The 20,582-nt window shown below is 46.7% G+C and overlaps 2 protein-coding genes across 3 annotated transcripts in view; one reads left to right on the top strand and one right to left on the bottom strand.

Annotated features, from left to right (window-relative positions):
• Positions 1–7,669, top strand: part of wfs1a (Wolfram syndrome 1a (wolframin)) — a 28,815-nt gene extending 21,146 nt beyond the window's left edge. Inside the window, exons 6-11 of the mRNA XM_072672107.1 lie at positions 1,022–1,189; positions 2,136–2,207; positions 2,390–2,547; positions 4,044–4,172; positions 4,263–4,951; positions 5,546–7,669. Of these exons, the coding sequence (XP_072528208.1) occupies positions 1,022–1,189; positions 2,136–2,207; positions 2,390–2,547; positions 4,044–4,172; positions 4,263–4,951; positions 5,546–6,752 (2,423 nt within the window). The 3' untranslated portion in view covers positions 6,753–7,669. The remainder of the gene's footprint in view (positions 1–1,021; positions 1,190–2,135; positions 2,208–2,389; positions 2,548–4,043; positions 4,173–4,262; positions 4,952–5,545) is intronic.
• An 831-nt stretch (positions 7,670–8,500) lies between these two features.
• Positions 8,501–20,245, bottom strand: ppp2r2ca (protein phosphatase 2, regulatory subunit B, gamma a). 2 transcript variants are annotated; one of them, XM_072672105.1, is made up of 10 exons: positions 19,850–20,245; positions 19,464–19,664; positions 19,192–19,289; positions 18,017–18,191; positions 17,701–17,813; positions 17,375–17,552; positions 16,410–16,574; positions 15,812–15,981; positions 14,614–14,705; positions 8,501–14,404 (listed from the first exon to the last, which is right to left on the bottom strand). In XM_072672105.1, the coding sequence occupies exons 2-10, from the start codon at positions 19,525–19,527 to the stop codon at positions 14,113–14,115; spliced, it is 1,347 nt and encodes a 448-aa protein (XP_072528206.1). In that variant the 5' UTR covers positions 19,528–19,664; positions 19,850–20,245; the 3' UTR covers positions 8,501–14,112. The 2 variants fall into 2 exon arrangements, with proteins under 2 accessions (XP_072528206.1, XP_072528207.1); XM_072672106.1 differs by having other exon boundaries at positions 18,017–18,188; positions 19,464–20,245.
• Between the last annotated feature and the right edge of the window lie 337 nt (positions 20,246–20,582).

Here is a 20,582-nt window from a genome sequence, read left to right as displayed (position 1 = left end):
GTTAAGGGTTTGGATTAGTGTTAGAGTGTTTAGGGTTTAGGGTTAGTGTTAGAGTGTTTAGGGTTTGGATTAGTGTTAAAGTGTTTAAGGTTTAGGGTTAGTGTTCGAGTGTTTAGGGTTTGGATTAGTGTTAAAGTGTTTAGGGTTTAGGGTTAGTGTTAGAGTGTTTAGGGTTTGGATTAGCGTTAGAGTGTTTTAGGGTTTGGATTAGGGTTTAGGGCTTGGATTAGTGTTAGAGGGTTTAGGGTTAGGGTTAGGGTTGGAATGTTTAGGGTTTGGATTAGGGTTTAGGGTTTGGATTAGTGTTTAGGGTTTGGGTTAGTGTTTAGGGTTTGGATTAGAGTGTTTAGGGTTTGGATTAGTATTTAGGGTTTGGGTTAGTGTTAGAGGGTTTAGGGTTTGGGTTAGAGTGTTTAGGGTTTGGATTAGGGTTTAGGGTCTGGGTTAGTGTTTAGGGTTTGGATTAGCATTTAGGGTTTGGGTTAGGGTTAGAGTGTTTAGGGTTTGGATTAGTGTTAGAGTGTTTAGGGTTTAGGGTTAGGGTTAGAGTGTTTAGGGTTTGGATTAGTGTTAGAGTGTTTAGGGTTTGGGGTTTGGATTAGGGTTAGAGTGTTTAGGGTTTGGATTAGTGTTAGAGTGTTTAGGGTTTAGGGTTAGGGTTAGAGTGTTTAGGGTTTGGGGTTTGGATTAGGGTTAGAGTGTTTAGGGTTTGGGCTAGGGTTTAGGGTTTGGATTAGTGTTAGTGTTTAGGGTTTGGATTAGTGTTAGAGTGTTTAGGGTTTGGGTTAGTGTTAGAGTGTTTAGGGTTTGGGTTAGTGTTAGAGTGTTTAGGGTTTGGATTAGTGTTAGAGTGTTTAGGTTTTGGGTTAGTGTTAGAGTGTTTAGGGTTTGGGTTAGTGTTCGAGTGTTTATGGTTTAGGTTTTGGATTAGTGTTAGAGTGTTTAGGGTTTAGGGTTTTGTTTTGTGTTAGTGTTTAGGGTTTAAGTTTAGGGTTTAGACCGTTGCTCTCTGACCCTGCAGGTATCACTCCAGAGAACGAGGAGGACGTGCGCAAGCTGTCGACGGAGAGTAAGTTTGAGCAGGCGGTTCGACGGGCAGCGATGATGATGTACTGGAAACTGAACCCGGACAGGAAGCAGAAAGTGACACCTTCTGAAATGCTGCAGAACGTCAGTCAGGTCAACACGGGTAAATGGTCAGATGCCTAAACACACACACACACACACACACACACACACACACACACAGTAGTCTTTAAACAAGCCAAGAACAAACAGTCTGTTCACTGATGGTTAAAACTGTGTCTCAAATCTGGAGCTTAGTGCTTGTTCATGAAAATAAGACCCAAACTAAAATGGACCAGAATCAGCTCATTAAAACTGATCTGTTCCTTTAGCTTCACTGTCATTGTTTCTAATCCAGAGTGCTGGAATACACACAGACCGCAGAACCGCACACTGTAATCTGTGCTCAGACCTCAACATCAGGCTTCACAACTCAAAAATAGCCTTTCTTTAAAGCAGTGGTTCCAAAACTGCTCCTGAGATGCTTCACACTGTCCTCAAAGGAACAACATAGTCTCAGGTGAGAAGACATAAAGAGACAGGGCACCAGGAAACCAGGAAGTGGGCGAATATGCTTTAATGTTATGCTTATTGAGAGATGATTTAACCTGTAATGTCATCAAGAAAAACAGACAGGAGACATCTGACCCTGCAGGTATAACTGTAGCAAGCGGACCAGATGACACCAGGCAACAACACACTAACCAACCAAGGCATAAAGCAAAACGTCTTAGGCAGAAGGGCATCATGCAAAGTTCCCAGAGTACTACAGTATCAGGAAACCGTCCATAGTGTCTTCCACCGTTTCAGCTTATGTCCAGCTGTATGACACAGCCTGGAAATGGGAACGTTATTTTCTGCTGAATAAAAACTGGTGCTGAGACGTGAAGGTCCTCCTAGAGTGTGAGCTTTGCACTGCTTCATAATTCAGGGCTTAGTGTCTCAGTCTCTGTCCCAGTCTCTGTCCCAGTCTCTGTCCCAGTCTCTGTCCCAGTCTCTGTCTCTCTCTCTGATATGTAAAATGTGTTTGGGGGACTTCTGCTGTGTCAGTGTTTAATGTGCACATACAGGTGCTGTTTGTCCTGGAATGCCCAATGTCCAAACGCAGAGGAAAGTCCTGGAGACCATGGTGGCTGGTGAAGGTAAGCAGGGGTTGTGTCTTTGTCAACAGATTCAATACAGTACAGTACAGTACAGTTTCTCCAGTGTCTTAGTATTTAATGTGTGAGCTGGACAGTCGTGTTTGCAGCTCAGCTGTCTTTCAAATGTCCATCCAAGTGAACATGATGGTGATAACTGTTGTGGGTGTCTCTGCCTGCTACAGCCTCCCAGTATGTGGATGTGGAGGGGTTTGTGGAAATGACTAAAAACTACGCTCAGGGCATCTCTCCTCCTGCTGCGGGTCGGAGCAATGGTTCCGTCCAAAATAGGGGGGAACGCAGCCCAGACAAGTGGCCCTCAGCATCAGCACCACTGGACCAGGCAGGATCCCCACACAACATCATTTGGCTTCAACACCAATATAATACTGCTGCAACACCCCCTACACACACCCTAGAAACACTACACCCCCTATAACACCCTTTAAACACTGCACCCCATAACACCCTAGAAACACTACACCCCTCTATACACATTCTAGAAACACTACACCCCCTAGAAGCACTATAGCCCTTTACACACCCCATAAACACTACACCCCTACACACACCCTAGAAACACTACACCCCCTATAACACCCTTTAAACACTGCACCCCATAACACCCTAGAAACACTACACCCCTCTATACACATTCTTGAAACACTACACCCCCTAGAAGCACTATAGCCCTTTACACACCCCATAAACACTACACCCCCTATAAACACTAAACCCCCATACACACCCTATAAACACTAAACCCCTACACACACCCTATAAACACTACACCCCTTATACACACCCTATAAACACTAAACCCCTATACACTATAAACACTAAAACCCCTATACACTATAAACACTAAACCCCCTATACACAGTATAAACACTAAACCCCCTATACACACCCTATAAACACTACACCCCCTATACACAGTATAAACACTAAACCCCCATACACACCCTATAAACACTAAACCCCCATACACACCCTATAAACACTACACCCCATATACACACCCTATAAACACTAAACCCCCTATACACACTATAAACACTAAACTCCCTATAAACACTAAACCCCTATACACACTATAAACACTAAACCCCCTATACACACACACTATAAACACTAAACCCCCTATACACAGTATAAACACTAAACCCCCTATACACACCCTATAAACACTACACCCCCTATACACAGTATAAACACTAAACCCCCATACACACCCTATAAACACTAAACCCCCATACACACCCTATAAACACTACACCCCTATACACACCCTATAAACACTACACCCCCTATACACACCCTATAAACACTAAACCCCCTATACACACCCTATAAACACTACACCCCCTATAAACACTAAACCCCCTATACACACTATAAACACTAAACCCCCTATAAACACTAAACCCCTATACACACCCTATGAACACTAAACTCCCTATACACACCCTATAAACACTAAACCCCATATACACCCTATAAACACTAAACCCCCTATACACACCCTATAAACACTAAACCCCCTATACACACCCTATAAACACTAAACCCCCTATACACAGTATAAACACTAAACCCCCTATACACACCCTATAAACACTAAACCCCCTATACACACCCTATAAACACTAAACCCCCTATACACACCCTATAAACACAACACAGAAAACAGATATTTGTAAATAATTTTGTAAAACAGAACATTTATAGAAATGTGAATAAAGTAAAGAATGGTATGTATATATATATATATATATATATGTGTGTGTGTGTGTGTGTGTGTTTGTATGTATGTATATGTGTGTGTAGGAGCAGAAGGGAGTGTTCCCTGTCTTCCAGAAGCGCATGCAGAGGAGCAGTTGGGGGATGGGGGGCACTGGAATTATGCTGGACACCAAACGCAGTGGCGCCATGAAGAGAGCCATGGACATTAAAGCCTACTTCCTGGTAAAACACTTTTAAAATGTGTGTGTGTGTATAAGAGAGAGTGAGAGAGAGTGTAGGTGTGATCAATAATATGTGTATTATCAATGTTAGGGTCTGCAGTACCCCCTGCACCTCATCCTGGAAATGAAAGAGCACTTGGTGGACTGGGCGTCTCGTGCTGGAGTGCAGTGGCTGAGCACCATCATCCCCACTCAGCATGTTAACGCTCTGATCTTCTTCTTCATCATCTCAAACCTGAGCGTTGACCTTTTCGCCTTCACCATCCCACTGCTGGTCTTCTATCTGGCCTTCATCTCCATGACAATCTGTACCCTTAGGGTATTCCGCAGCAGTAAAGGCTGGGAGAATTTCAGCGCACTGACCGCTCTGCTGACCCGCTTCGAGCCCGGGCTGGATGTGGAGCAGGCTGAGACGCACTTCGGCTGGAATAATCTGGAGCAGTACGTGTACTTCCTGGTGTCCGTGTGCTTTGTGATCTTCAGCTTCCCCGTGGCAGATAAGCGCTGGATCCCCTGCTCCGAGCTGTCCACCGTGGCCGTCTTCTTTACGGCTTTGAGCTACATGTCACTCAGCCCGTCTGCGGCAGCGTACGCCCGCAGGGCACTGGTCATCGAGGTGGCGTCCTCTCTGTGTGCGCTGACCTCTCGGCTGCCTGCAGAAATGAAGGCCCTGAGGGCTCTCGGTCAAACCTTTGCCGTGGTGCCGCTGGGAGAAAGTGTGGAGCTAACACTCAGTCTGCCATGTCTGCTCTACATCTATCTGTTCTACCTGTTCTTCAGGTAAGAGCACACACACACACACACACACACACACACTGTTCCAGAAATGTAGACAATCCTAGTCCTTCACCTACTGAACAGCTGGTTAATTTAGACTCTAAAGCAGCTCCTGCACTTCTGCTTAACGACTGAAGACCTTTTCACCTTTTCCACAAGACCAGGTTCAAATGACTGGTGTCTCCAGATGTAGGAAACAGTTCAGTGAATTTATTACTTTTTTTACCCAGATGTTGATGTCTGAAGTGTTTTTGGTGTTTTAATAACAAACTCATACACACACAATCATGTAAACAAGTCAGCCTTTCTCCACGGATCCAACAAAAGTCAGTTTTACAAAACAACAAAGTAAAACGCCATTTATCTCTTAACTCAGTGTTCCCAATTAGCCAAGGCAAGGTAACCCTGCCAGTTAGCATTAGCAACATATGCTAGCTAGAGCAACTATTTACATTGCTAATCATAAGAGTTAGTAATTCTAGTCAAACAGCTTTAAAGCATCGTGCAGAAAAAGGTGGTCCAGTTTATTCACTGATCTACACTTACAGTCACGTCTCCCCTACAGACCCTTTACTGTATGTGTGTGTGTTTCCACAGCATGGCACGGATGCGTGGGTTCAAGGGCACCTACTGCTTCCTGGTGCCATACCTGGTGTGCTTCATGTGGTGGGAGTTCTCCGTGGTTCTGCTGCAGAACTCCACCCCGATCGGGCTCATCCGCACTTGTGTCGCCTATTTCCTGCTCCTGTTCGCCCTGCCCGTTTTGGCCCTGGGGCTGGCCGCCATGCTGCTGATTCAGATGGCTAAGTGGTTCCTGGAGCTGGAGCTCACGAAGATGTTGGTAACACTGGCGGTTTGTGCTGTTCCTGTCACGCTGAGACTCTGGACACGATTCAGTCTTTCAATCCTCAGCATCCTGCGCTCCATCACCCACCGCGGCCCTGTGAAGCTCATCCTGCTGTGCCTCACCACCGTGGTGTTGCTGTGCGGCACCTATGTCTACAACACAGAGGGACTGAAGGTGTATAACTCCACCATGACCTGGCAGGCTTATGGGTCGCTCTGTGGGCCACCTGCGTGGAGCAGACAGGGCTTGGCTCAGACTCAGCTCTTCTGCAGCCACCTGGAAGGCCATCGGGTAACCTGGACAGGAAAGTTCCGCCACGTCCGAGTGGCTGAGACAGAAAACGGAGCTCAGTCAGTCATCAACCTGCTGCCGGTGTTCATGGGAGACTGGTTGAGGTGCCTCTATGGCGAGGCATATCCCACCTGTGAGCCGCAGAATGCTAGCACACCTGTGCAGAATGCTAGCACACCTGTGCGGAATGGCAACACATTCGTTCAAGTCCCAGAAAATGTTAACGCCTCTGTTCTTCTCCAGCAGCACGAGGAAAAGCGGCTCTGTCGCATCAAATCTGTTGCCAACTACAAGTGCCATGTCAAACGCTTCGATAGTTACCGCTTTGAGGTGACGGTTGGTCGGCCGGTGGACGGCATCGAAGAGCAGGACAACCCAGCTGGTGACATCATCCTGTCCGCCAGCCACGAGTTCAAACAGGTCCTGCTGAACCTGGACCCGGGCAGCATGGTGGAGTTCAGCACTAAGCTGGAGGGGAAGCTAGGGGCTAAGCTGCCCATATTTGAGCTGAAGGCTATCCACTGCCTGACCTGTAAATCCTCACTGCTGCCCGAAGGACGGCAGGTAAAGATCGAACGCAACTGGAGAAAGAGCACTCAGGGGGCCATGAAATTCGCCTTTGACTTCTTCTTCTCCCCTTTACTCTCAGCCAGAATCAGTGTGTGACGGAGGGAGAGAGAGCAGCGGGCTCCCAGGCTGACGTGACTCCCGTAAGAATTAAAGATCATGAAGAAATAAAGCTCCGAAACGTGGAGGACTGAAGACACATCAGACGCTCAGACGCTCTTTAGTCACACTAGGTTGTTTCCCATGGTTTGAAGGTCATGGCTCCTGAGGTTGAGTTCTGATTATATTAGCATTAGGTGCTAGCTCTGTTAGCAGTAATAGCTTATCCAGAGCTTACACTCACTGTTCTGATCATTCAGAAGAGAACCTCCAGCCAAACGTCCAGCAGCGTGCTGCAGTGTGTCGGAGCTGCATGGCCAGCTTGTGTGTTAGTTTGTTTATAATTGTCATGCGTGGGTCAGCGGGTCAGGGCAGCGGCCTGAACAGGAGACAGGTGAGTTTTAGAAGCTTGCGTAAATGGGCTGAGTGTGTAGAGCAGCGTGGAGAAAGTGGAGGAGTGTTTACATCAGTCTGGTTTAGCTTCATTACAACTGACTCAGTCCCACTGAGCTGCTCTCCGACGCTGAACCTCCTGAGCTAAAGACTGGATTCATTTCTGCACTAAATCTGTAAACTCAGTGTCGCTCCGACAGCGGGTGGTCCATCAGGTCCGACAGTCCAGTGATCAACCAGAGGGAACCGCAAACTGGATTTAGGGTCTGGAGTGGAAGACCCTCCGTAATGTCTGGAGATCCTGAGTGTTAGAGGTGGGGTGTGAGTGACTAAGCTCAGGGGTTTATGAGAGGCTGGGTTTTGGTGTTTCTCAGACTGATCTCAGGCCTGAGGCTTTGTATTTGTGTGTTAGCGGAGCAGTGATGGTGCGGCTGAACCTGACTGTGTTTATGATCAGGAACTTTCTCTGATTCTGAGTTTCATTAAAAAGCTTTCTAAACGTCTAAATCTCTAATCGGTGTGTGTGTGTGTGTGTGTTCAGGTTTTTACCTGGTGAACAGCTTCATAAATATGAAATATTTCTCTCCAAGCTAGCTACTGTAGCTCAGTAGGACAATTAAGTTTTCCATTAAGCCATTAATGACAGACTAGCTCCGCCTCCTCGGCGTACATCACAATACCTACATTTAGAGCGTTATTAATATTCACCCTAATGAGAGACTGTAGCTCCGCCTCCTCAGTGTATATCACAATACCTACATTTAGAGCGTTATTATTATTCACCCTAATGAGAGACTGTAGCTCCTCCTCCTCAGTGTATATCACAATACCTACATTTAGAGCGTTATTAATATTCACCCTAATGAGACTGTAGCTCCTCCTACTCAGTGTACATCACAATACCTACATTTAGAGCGTTATTAATATTCACCCTAATGAGAGACTGTAGCTCCTCCTCCTCAGTGTACATCACAATACCTACATTTAGAGCGTTATTAATATTCACCCTAATGAGAGACTGTAGCTCCGCCTCCTCGGCGTACATCACAATACCTACATTTAGAGCGTTATTAATATTCACCCTACTGAGAGACTGTAGCTCCGCCTCCTCAGTGTATATCACAATACCTACATTTAGAGTTATTAATATTCACCCTAATGAGAGACTGTAGCTCCGCCTCCTCAGTGTATATCACAATACCTACATTTAGAGCGTTATTAATATTCACTCTAATGAGACACTGTAGCTCCGCCTCCTCAGTGTATATCACAATACCTATTATTAATATTCACATCATCACATTATACAGTCAGCTCTTCTACACACTCTGTAGTAACTGAGATTTGAGACTTGATCCTCTTTATAATTTGTGTTTTATTTGTTTATTATATGATTTACACTGTTTAATGGTAAACATGCGAGTGCCCTGAAAAACAAGCCTCTTACCTTACTGTGTGTGTGTGTGTGTGTGTGTGTGTGTGTGCTAGAGAGAGAGACAGAGAGAGAGAGACAGAGAGAGAGAGAGAGAGAGAGAGAGAGAGAGACAGAGAGAGAGAGAGAGAGAGAGAGAGAGAGAGAGAGAGAGAAGTAATCGTGGACTGGCAGAAAGCCCATCACCATGGTAACAGGATGTGCAGACACTGCAATATTACTTTGTTTGAGTGCATACTGGAGTTAGAGAGAGAGAGAGAGACCTAGAGATAGAGGGATAAACTTAGAGAGAGAGGAGGATGGAGGAGGGTGGAGGAGGGTGGAGGAGGAGCCTCAGCAGTTTTTTGAGTTTTATAAAATGGAGCAAATAGAAGAAAGTGAGCTTAAAGGTTTTACACTGGTTTTGCTTCTCCTGCAGAATCTCCCGCTCTGCTGTGTCTATGTTTGTCCAGCAGAGGGCAGCCTGACCTTTTAGCTCTGAACACACTGTAACAGACTTGACCTCATTCACACTGACCCCCACAGCCTCCACCCGAAACAGAGGAGATTAAACACGGCCATTTTCTCTCTGGAGTTTGTTTAGGGTGACGTTAGTGTTCAGGGTTCAGGGTTAGTGTTCAGTGTTAGTGTTCAGGGTTCAGGGTTAGTGTTCAGTGTTAGTGTGCAGGGTTAGTGTTCAGGGTTCAGGGTTAGTGTTCAGGGTTCAGGGTTCAGGGTTAGTGTCCAGTGTTAGTGTGCAGGGTTAGTGTTCAGGGTTCAGGGTTAGTGTTCAGGGTTCAGGGTTCAGGGTTAGTGTCCAGTGTTAGTGTGCAGGGTTAGTGTTCAGGGTTCAGGGTTAGTGTGCAGGGTTAGTGATCAGGGTTCAGGGTTAGTGTTCAGTGTTAGTGTGCAGGGTTCAGGGTTAGTGTGCAGGGTTAGTGTTCAGGGTTCAGGGTTAGTGTTCAGTGTTAGTGTGCAGGGTTAGTGTTCAGGGTTCAGGGTTGGTGTTCAGTGTTAGTGTGCAGGGTTAGTGTTCAGGGTTCACGGTTAGTGTGCAGGGTTAGTGTTCAGGGTTCAGGGTTAGTGTTCAGTGTTAGTGTGCAGGGTTAGTGTTCAGGGTTCAGGGTTAGTGTTCAGTGTTAGTGTTCAGGGTTCAGGGTTAGTGTTCAGTGTTAGTGTGCAGGGTTAGTGTTCAGGGTTAGTGTTAAGGGTTAGGGTTCAGTGTTAAGGGTTAGGGTTCAGTGTTAAGGGTTAGTGTGCAGGGTTAGGGTTCAGTGTTAAGGGTTAGTGTGCAGGGTTCAGGGTTAGTGTGCAGGGTTAGTGTTCAGTGTTAGTGTGCAGGGTTAGTGTTCAGGGTTCAGGGTTAGTGTTCAGTGTTAGTGTGCAGGGTTAGTGTTCAGTGTTAGTGTGCAGGGTTAGTGTTCAGGGTTAGGGTTCAGTGTTAAGGGTTAGTGTGCAGGGTTAGGGTTCAGTGTTAAGGGTTAGGGTTCAGTGTTAAGGGTTAGTGTGCAGGGTTCAGTGTTCAGGGTTAGGGTTCAGGGTTAAATTTCAGGGTTAGTGTGCAGGGGTTTTGGTGGTGTTGGGTTCGCTCTACATATTAATTTTAATTAAATAACGAATCCAGCAGCTGATGTTTTCTTTATTATTGATTATTAATTGATGATTATTTGTGTTATTTCAGTGCAGCATCTGTCTTCTCTCACTACAATACCCAGCATGCATTACTCAGATTGGAACTGGTGTTGGGAATCCCTGCAGTGTTTCTGATCTGAAGCTCGTAGATGTTGGGTTGGAGTTGGGGTAGTGTTGGGTTGGAGTTGGGTTAGTGCTGGGTTGGAGTTGGGGTAGCGTTGGGTTGGAGTTGGGTTAGTGTTGGGTTAGTGTGGGTTGGAGTTGGATTAGTGTGGGTTAGTGTTGGGTTAGTGTTGGGTTAGTGTGGGTTGGAGTTGGATTAGTGTTGGGTTAGTGTGGGTTGGAGTTGGATTAGTGTTGGATTAGTGTTGGGTTGGAGTTGGGTTAGTGTGGGTTAGTGTGGGTTGGAGTTGGATTAGTGTGGGTTAGTGTGGGTTAGAGTGGGTTAGTGTTGGGTTAGTGTTGGGTTAGTGTGGGTTGGAGTTGGATTAGTGTTGGGTTAGTGTGGGGTTGGAGTTGGATTAGTGTTGGGTTAGTGTGGGTTGGAGTTGGGTTAGTGCTGGGTTAGTGTGGGTTGGAGTTGGATTAGTGTTGGGTTAGTGTGGGTTGGAGTTGGGTTAGTGTTGGGTTAGTGTGGGTTGGAGTTGGATTAGTGTTGGGTTAGTGTGGGTTGGAGTTGGGTTAGTGTTGGGTTAGTGTGGGTTAGAGTGTTGGGTTGGAGTTGGATTAGTGTTGGGTTAGTGTGGGTTGGAGTTGGATTAGTGTTGGGTTAGTGTGGGTTGGAGTTGGATTAGTGTTGGGTTAGTGTTGGGTTGGAGTTGGATTAGTGTTGGGTTAGTGTGGGTTGGAGTTGGGTTAGTGTGGGTTAGAGTGGGTTGGAGTTGGATTAGTGTTGGGTTAGTGTGGGTTGGAGTTGGGTTAGTGTTGGGTTAGTGTGGGTTAGAGTGTTGGGTTGGAGTTGGATTAGTGTTGGGTTAGAGTGGGTTGGAGTTGGATTAGTGTTGGGTTAGTGTGGGTTGGAGTTGGGTTAGTGTTGGGTTAGTGTGGGTTAGTGTGTTGGGTTGGAGTTGGGTTAGTGTGGGTTAGAGTGTTGGGTTGGATTAGTGCTGGGTTAGTGTGGGTTGGAGTTGGATTAGTGTGGGTTAGTGTTGGGTTAGTGTGGGTTGGAGTTGGATTAGTGTTGGGTTAGTGTGGGTTGGAGTTGGATTAGTGTTGGGTTAGTGTGGGTTGGAGTTGGGTTAGTGTTGGGTTAGTGTGGGTTGGAGTTGGATTAGTGTTGGGTTAGTGTGGGTTGGAGTTGGGTTAGTGTTGGGTTAGTGTGGGTTGGAGTTGGGTTAGTGTTGGGTTAGTGTGGGTTGGAGTTGGATTAGTGTTGGGTTAGTGTGGGTTGGAGTTGGGTTAGTGTGGGTTGGAGTTGGGTTAGTGTTGGGTTAGTGTGGGTTGGAGTTGGATTAGTGTTGGGTTAGTGTGGGTTGGAGTTGGATTAGTGTTGGGTTAGTGTGGGTTAGAGTGGGTTGGAGTTGGATTAGTGTTGGGTTAGTGTGGGTTGGAGTTGGATTAGTGTTGGGTTAGTGTGGGTTAGAGTGGGTTGGAGTTGGGTTAGTGTGGGTTGGAGTTGGGTTAGTGTTGGGTTAGTGTTGGGTTAGAGTGGGTTGGAGTTGGATTAGTGTTGGGTTAGTGTGGGTTGGAGTTGGATTAGTGTTGGGTTAGTGTGGGTTAGAGTGGGTTGGAGTTGGATTAGTGTTGGGTTAGTGTTGGGTTAGTGTTGGGTTAGTGTGGGTTAGAGTGGTGGGGATTTGAGGGCTCCTCTCAGGATTTCCTTTCCCTTTGGTCAGTGGGTTCCCCTCCGGGTTAGAGGGTCTGGGCTTTGGGCTGGAGGTTCTGGATGGTTCTGAGCGTAAGGGTCAGCAGATTTACAGAGTGTAAATCATACAGTTGTGTATTCTGATATGGGGTAGGTCACACACACACACACACACACACACACACACACACAAACTGATAAGGACTGGTGAAAAAACATTGTTGTTTGAGGGTTGGATGGTGTGGACACTGGTGTCCGGTCATAAAATGTCCTGGGTTGAGCCAACCAGGGTTGGTGAAATAACAGATGCATCATGGGATATGTTTAAGGACGCACATAATAGGAAGACTACTTAAGACACTCCTATTTCCATGGCAACTGCATCCAATCCAGAAGTGTGTCCCATGGCCTGTCCAACGGTCAGTTTGGGTTTTAGTCCAGCTCCAGGACTGCAGGGCTTCAGTCCAGCACAGTCCTGCTTAAATACACCTGACCCCACTCAGCAGATTCAGACTGGAGAACCCAGGAAACTGCTGCTCCTGACCTTCCTGACCACAGCTTTGACCTCTCCACTGCCTGTGGTGCTCCGTCACAGCTTCATTCCTCATCTCCACCCTGTGCCCATCCCACCTCTCTATTCCCTCTGTAGCTCTCTAATTACTGGCTGGTACTGTAATTACTGAGCAGTACTGTGATTACTGACTGGACTGTAAGTACTGTGATTACTGATTGGTACTGTAATTACTGACTGGTACTGTAATTACTGACTGGTACTGTGATTACTGACTGGACTGTAAGTATTGTTATTACTGACTGGTACTGTAATTACTGACTGGTACTGTAAGTACTGTTATTACTGACTGGTACTGTAATTACTGACTGGACTGTAAGTACCGTTATTACTGACTGGTACTGTAATTACTGACTGGTACTGTGATTACTGATTGGTACTGTAATTACTGAGCAGTACTGTGATTACTGATTGGTACTGTAATTACTGAGCAGTACTGTAATTACTGACTGGTACTGTGATTACTGATTGGTACTGTAATTACTGAGCAGTACTGTAATTACTGACTGGTACTGTGATTACTGATTGGTAATGTAATTACTGAGCAGTACTGTGATTACTGACGGAACTGTAAGTACTGTGATTACTGATTGGTACTGTAATTACTGAGCAGTACTGTGATTACTGAGCAGTACTGTAATTACTGACTGGTACAGTAATTACTGATTGGTAATGTAATTACTGAGCAGTACTGTGATTACTGACTGGACTGTAAGTACTGTGATTACTGATTGGTACTGTAATTACTGAGCAGTACTGTAATCACAGTCTGTAGGTGTGTCTGAGCCTGAGAACCTGTGCTGGGCCCGGGCCCTGCGGGATTGGAGCTGATGACTCCTGGGTTAGGACGTTTGGCGATGGGCTGAAAGCGGTCAGTCTCTCAGGGTGTCAGATGACTGCGGGGTCAGTCATGAAGCACAATTCGCAATCTGCAATATTCTTGGCAGTAAAAGATCATTGGACATCAATCATGGACATTGATTATTGACTGTGATTAGCTGTGATTAGAGTGTGAATCTGTACAGAGTGTGTATGAGCTCTGTGTGTGTGTGTGTGTGTGTGTGTTGGGTAATATGTTCCTACCATCATAAGAAAACAGAAATGTTATATTTGAAGAAAGAATATTCTTTAAAATACGAATATCAGATTTTATTCCAAGTTTTTTTGGAACATTTTCGGAACGCTGTGTTTCCGCTGTATCCGTTTTGAAATGTTAGCATTGATTATAATTATTAATATTTTCTTAAACATTCAAATGAAAAAGTTTTACAATCTGTAACTATTGTGTGATTTATATTTCACTACTGTATAAATAGCTTCCGTTCCTCAAATAATCAAATCCAATCATGGAGAATCTGAATGACTGAATCTGAATCACTGAATCTGAATCACTGAATCTGAATCACTGTAAGACCAGATCCTTTAGCTCTCCGTTGAATATTTAAAGTTTTAAACCTGAAAAAATGGACTGAGGGTTGTTTCTTATGACAGTGACTGTATGTGTGTGTGTGTGTGTGTGTGTGTGTGTGTGTGTGTGTAGAAGTTCATGTCACTGGTTTTCTGGATTGACTCTGTCCTGGAAGATGTAGAGGTTGTTTGTGGCTGCGATGGCGATGATGTTTTCAGCGGGATGCCAGGCCATGTGTAAAATCTTCTTGGTGAAGTCCAGGCTGTCCACTCCTACATCACCACGGCGACGTCGCCCCCCGGTGTAAACACGGCGGGTCCGCAGCACTGCCCTGGGCTTACTGCTCTCCCTCCAAGCCTCCAAGGTCACCCCCCGACCTGTCTCCCGGTCAAACATCCGGAAAAAACTGTTATACGCTCCAGTCATGATCACACTGGGGGGAAGAGGGGAGAGAGACAGTGAGGGGACGGAGAACAGACGGCTGGAACACAGGAACACCACACACCGAATAAACGAACAGTAGTGTTAACATACTGATGTACACCTACTGAGCACTTTATTAGGAACACTAACACTTCCTCCCTTTACTCAGAAAACGTGGGTGAGGGGGAAATAGGATATATCTGGGGCTTGGGAATTTACCTGTCTGTGCTATTCCACACACACTCGAACTTGTCAAAGATGCAGTCGTTCTCGTACAAGGAGCAGAGTTTGCTGCGCAAGTACTCGTGCACCTGAAACATACATGAAAGTGGGGTTAGAGATTACTGTGAGGATAATATTACAATCAGTGTAGAGAGCAATTTTAGAGATTACAGTAGGTCCAGAGATTACTGTAATAAGGAACTCGCCCTAGGAAGGAACTCAAAAAGACAAATGATCCCACCCAGGATTTGAACCCTGGACATTGTTTTAGTGGCACAGCAGTTCATGCTTTACTGAATATGAATATGAATAAACTGATATGGTCAGCTACGGGAAGAACCCACTAGGCGTGAGACCTACTGTAGATGAGGAGGTCATCCAAGTAGACAAACACATACCTGCCCAGGGCTTCCCTGAGGACCTCATTGATGTAGCGCTGGAACACTGTGGGCGCGTTCATCAACCCAAATGGCATGATAAGTTACTCATAGTGCCCAGATGAACGCCCTCGTCCACTTGTCACCGAAGGAGGGCCAGAGACAGTGGGTGGGCCACGAGCAACTTGGGTGGCTCTGGCACCCAATGCGGTTATCCACCATTTGGGCTAATTCAATGAGCTTATTGAGGGAGGCAGGAGGGTTGCAGTAGGTGAGCCCATTCTCGATATTCTCACTGAGGTCATTGTGGAACACGGAAACCAGAGTGCTGCCCTTTTCTGCCAATAGCGTGTGAAACACGATGGAATAATCAGCCACCAATCTTTTCCTATGACACAGGTGCAGGAGGCAGGACCCTGGAACTGGTCTTCAAACAAGACCACAGAGGCACAAACTTAGAGTTGGTGCTCCCACATCAGGGTGGCCCAGGCTAGTGCTCTACCAGTAAAGATGGAGATAAGATCAGCAAGCTCTAACTGGGGAAGCAGCAGAGTTGGTGCTCAAAAGCCAACAGGCATTATTAGGGCTTGATTAGCTGCCCACTAACACAATTACAGTGTTTTAGTAGGTTAAAGTAGGATGAGAGATCACAAGAGATCAAAAATTCAGTGGTTCAGAGATTACAGGAAGTTTAGGGACTACAGTGGGGTTTAAGACCTACTGTAATTCCATGTATTTATGTAATAGACTTGTACTTTTTATACGTTTTCAAAACCTTGTGTGTGTGAAGTGTTTTAGAGAGGAAAAGATCTTCCTACCTGGTAGGTCTCCACAGGGCCTTTTTCCATGTTGAGGTCCCACACCTTAACGGTAAGATAATCCCGTGTGAGCAGGTAACGCCCGCTGTGACTGAACTTCACATCCGAAACTGAGGAGATGATCTCAGAAAAAAAAGAGCGATTCCCAGGGTCCTCTGGCTCCTCGAAAACTGCAAGAGATCAAAGTCCAAAACTTCAGACTAAACCCCTCAGAGGGTCAAATACTGGAGACCTTCAAGTGTGTACCCATAGCAACCAGTTCCTCAAATGAAACGAAATGATTTTTCTCCAGGACCATGGTGCAACAAGGGACAGAAACAATACAGTACAGATACATTAATAAACATGGAATCAGAACAACACAAAAAAAACAATAAATACAGAAATTAGACTCAGTAATCAGACAGGACAGTGCAGTGCCGACACAGCACTCAGTACCCTCCTGTTCCTGCGGTAGGGAAGTATTACAAAGTCTTAAACAAGCGTTTCATCAATGAGTTTATTTATCTAATCATTTACCTGTAGAACTCTTACACTCGTCATCTCACCATAAAGGACATCCTTACAAAATATGACGTGTGTGTGTGTGCCAACTCACTCTTAGCATGTTTGTCACACAGTGCAGACGCCCTCATGTCACACAGCCTCAGGGTTCCTTTGCTGCTGCTGTAGACAAACAGGTGACAGTGGTGGGGGTGGAACTCTGCGGCCGTTATGACCTCCGTCAGGTCCTCCATGTTTGCCGGCTTGATGTCCACGATGTCTGAGGAGGAAGTCAAGGCAATCAGGCTGTTAGCAGTTAGCACCCTAATGCTAAAGTGGACTAGAGTTGCATTTCTGTCTCTCGTCCGGACTGACCTCTGCTGTAATCAAGTTCTAGATGCAGATGAGTGTAGTTTTAGGGTTCTTGTCGGTCGGTGGGTGGTGTGAGTGTGGTGGGTGAGGATCTAGAGCTCCAGTTTTTCCATCTTGCTAACCGGTGGAATTTGAGCTACCATTACCTGGCAAAGCAACTATTGCTTCAATGCTTTAATTGTCTTTCAGCACACACTAATTTATACAGATGGATGAAAAAACACACACACACACACACACACACACACAAATTACTTATAACAGAAAAGTGATTACTTGTTGAATTATTTAAATGTTTCTGCAGACACTTCATTTTTGGGTCAGAATGCACACAATAGACACACACACATACACATTTACACACACACACATATATACACACACACACACACACACACACACACAGAGCTCTACTTGCTGCCACCAGAAACCTTTAACTTATGGAGACTTTCTGGAGATTTTCTAGCACAAACAGTGCGCTGACCAGTTTCCACGTGGTTACCACGGCAATCATTAATTACACAGCCGATCTAATTAGGTGCAAGAGAGCCAATGAAAGAGCTTCATCTCTATTGGCCTGAAGCTCCTCCCCATATTAACACACACTGTAGAGAAAGCAACCACGTTAGTCAGAGTTAGCTCCACCCACAACCACTAAAACAGCATTTACACACACTGTAGAAAACGAGTGTGTGAGTGTAAGGATACTAAAGCTGCGGTCAGTAATGTCCAGGTGCCACATGTTGATCCTCAGGTCGTCAGCAGACAGGTACGTTTCCCCATCACTGTTAACGGAGATGGAGTTGACGTGGTAGGTGTGGCCGTTAGCAAACACACGCCGTGGTCGGACCTCCACCATCAGATCAGTGGGCTTCAGCACTGGAACCTAAACCACACACACACACACACACACACACACACACGTATTTCCATGGCCACACTACACTCCTCGTGTACACTGCTACAGTAGCTGTATTAACTGCAGCTGTTTTATATCTGAACACTATTCTGACCAATAAGAGGAGGTGATGCACCTGTAGGGAGGTAACAGTGGAAATGTCCTTTAGCCGCCCCTCTTCATCCTTCAGATTGTACCCCTCTGGTCGTCGGTCCCTTTCGCTCACCTTCCACAGCTTTATGGTCTTATCTGTTTTTAGATGTTACATCTAGATCAAACATCTAGATCAAAGCACTGATTTAATGATCAATAATTCAAATGATTTTTTTATAGTATGAGGTAGCCAATCAGTACAGAGATTTTTAAAGGTGCAGTAACAGAAACAGCTTTTCATCATATATTATTTTTAAGGGATGAGGAGCAGATAAGACACAAATGATGGTTCTGCTCACCATTGGTGGACAGGAGGAAGTGGGCAGCATTCTGTTGGGGCAGCCAGCGGATCTTATTGATTTTCTCTTCAATCTCCAGACTCTTCAAGTAATCAAAGTCCGGCTCATGACTCTGGAAGGTGCTGTAGACATTATACTCCCCTGCTTCCCCAAGCTCCTCCCCTTCTGCCTTCTCCTGTCACATACACCCACAAACACACACAAACACACACATACACCCACAAACACACTGTAGGTACGGTGATGTCAATCTAGAGCAATCTACATATAGCTGCAGTGAGGGGCCTGTAGCTACAGTGAAGGGCCTATTGTTACAGTTAGGGGCCTGTAGCTGCAGTGAGGGGCCTGTAGCTGCAGTGAGGGGCCTATTGCTACAGTGAGGGGCCTGTAGCTGCAGCGAGGGGCCTGTAGCTACAGTTAGGGGCCTGTAGCTGCAGTGAGGGGCCTATAGCTGCAGCGAGGGGCCTGTAGCTGCAGTGAGGGGCCTGTAGCTGCAGTGAGGGGCCTGTAGCTGCAGTGAGGAGCCTATTGCTACAGTTAGGGGCCTGTAGCTACAGTGAGGGGCCTGTACCTGCAGTGAGGGGCCTGTAGCTACAGTGAGGGGCCTGTAGCTGCAGTGAGGGGCCTGTAGCTACAGTGAGGGGCCTGTAGCTACAGTTAGGGGCCTGTAGCTACAGTGAGGGGCCTGTAGCTGCAGTGAGGGGCCTGTAGCTACAGTGAGGGGCCTGTAGCTACAGTTAGGGGCCTGTAGCTGCAGTGAGGGGCCTATAGCTGCAGCGAGGGGCCTGTAGCTACAGTTAGGGGCCTGTAGCTGCAGTGAGGGGCCTGTACCTGCAGTGAGGGGCCTGTAGCTACAGTGAGGGGCCTGTAGCTACAGTTAGGGGCCTGTAGCTGCAGTGAGGGGCCTGTAGCTGCAGTGAGGGGCCTGTAGCTACAGTGAGGGGCCTGTAGCTGCAGTGAGGGGCCTGTAGCTACAGTGAGGGGCCTGTAGCTACAGTTAGGGGCCTGTAGCTGCAGTGAGGGGCCTGTAGCTGCAGTGAGGGGCCCGTCACTATGAAGATGTTTGTTCTGAAAAAGACAGTTCTTAAAATCTGGATGGTTAAAACATTCGTTTCAGAAATTCTCTCAGATAAAATCTCACACAAAACCAAACTGATCAGGTTAACCAGACTCACCTCCGCCTCTCTCTGGAAGATGACCACTCGCCCTCCCTTATCCCCTGTGGCCAGCAGGTCACCTGTCTGGTTGAACTCCACAGTGGAAATGACATCAGCTGAAGAAACAGGAAGCAAACAATAAACTCTGAAGCTGAATCTGCGTCGGATTACAGTCCAGTTCAGACAGAACCGGGTCGGACTACAGACCAGTTCAGACAGAATGGTTCTATTATTTACAGTTTACTACAGCTCTGCTTTGTGTGTGTGTGTGTGTGTGTGTGTGTACATACCCTCGGTGACGTAGTCTCGGAGGAAACTGTGGTTGAGTTTTGAACTCTCTCCGTCCTCACCCATGGGCAGCGGCAGGGTGTATGTGTGTGTGTGTGTGTGTGCCCGTCCGGTCCGTCGCGTCCCGCTGTCCTGAGGCTCCGCCCATGCTTCTGCGGCCTAGCAGAGTGGCCTGCTGCAAGGCATGCTGGGATACGTGAGGCCTTCGTCCGGACGAAGAGGAGCAGTGTCCCAGAGAAGAATTAGCACCGTCTGTGTGTATTAGCAGTGGGAGTGTGTGTGTGTGTGTGTGTGTGTATACTTTCCAACTGTCTGATACTCTTACACCACTGAACTCATACACCCCTCACAGACACAGACATACACACACACATACACACACACGTACCTAAACATTCGCTGATGCTGATGTAGCACCCCCTGGCAACAAGAAAATGGAAGGCTGTGTGTGTGTGTGAGTGTGTGAGATTAATCCCGGGCGCAGATCTCTGGTCACTCCTCGTGTGGCGGTGATGGGATGGTGCGGCGGAGCGGTGCTGAAGTCCTTGAAGCAGAAGAACGAAGGATGAAGGAGAACAAGACGTTATTTTTCCTCACGACAAATGACAGGAAAGTCCTGATCCAAGCAGCCTCAGAGTGTGTGTGTGTGTGTGTGTGTGTGTATCCTCTTCCTTTTGCTGCAGTGTGACAGACAGTGTGTGTGTATGAGAAATAGAGAGCTGGAAAAAAAACGGAGGAGAGAGGATACTGCTGAGCATCTGTACAGCATCACCATACAACTGCAGCCTCCTCCCAACCAGCCAATCACAGCCCAGCTCTGCACCATACTCCTCCCACTGCAGGTGACAAGAGGAATGAGCAGAGAGGAGGGAGGGAGGCAGGGAGGGTGGGGGATGGGTGGATAGGACGTGCTGATCACAGAATGCAGAAAGAGGAGGATGGAGGCTGAGAGCAGCAGGATGAGAGAGAGAGAGAGAGAGACAGAGAGAGAGAGAGAGAGAGAGAGAGAGAGACAGAGAGAGAGAGAGAGCGAGAGAGAGACAGAGAGAGAGAGACAGAGAGAGAGAGAGAGACAGAGAGAGAGAGAGAGAGAGAGAGAGACAGAGAGAGAGAGAGAGAGA

The sequence above is a fragment of the Salminus brasiliensis genome, unplaced genomic scaffold, assembly GCF_030463535.1.
Source record: "Salminus brasiliensis unplaced genomic scaffold, fSalBra1.hap2 scaffold_58, whole genome shotgun sequence".
NCBI classification, from domain to species: Eukaryota; Metazoa; Chordata; class Actinopteri; order Characiformes; family Bryconidae; genus Salminus; species Salminus brasiliensis.
The sequence above is the reverse complement of the archived record's forward strand: the minus strand, read 5'-3'. Positions and strand labels throughout refer to the sequence as shown.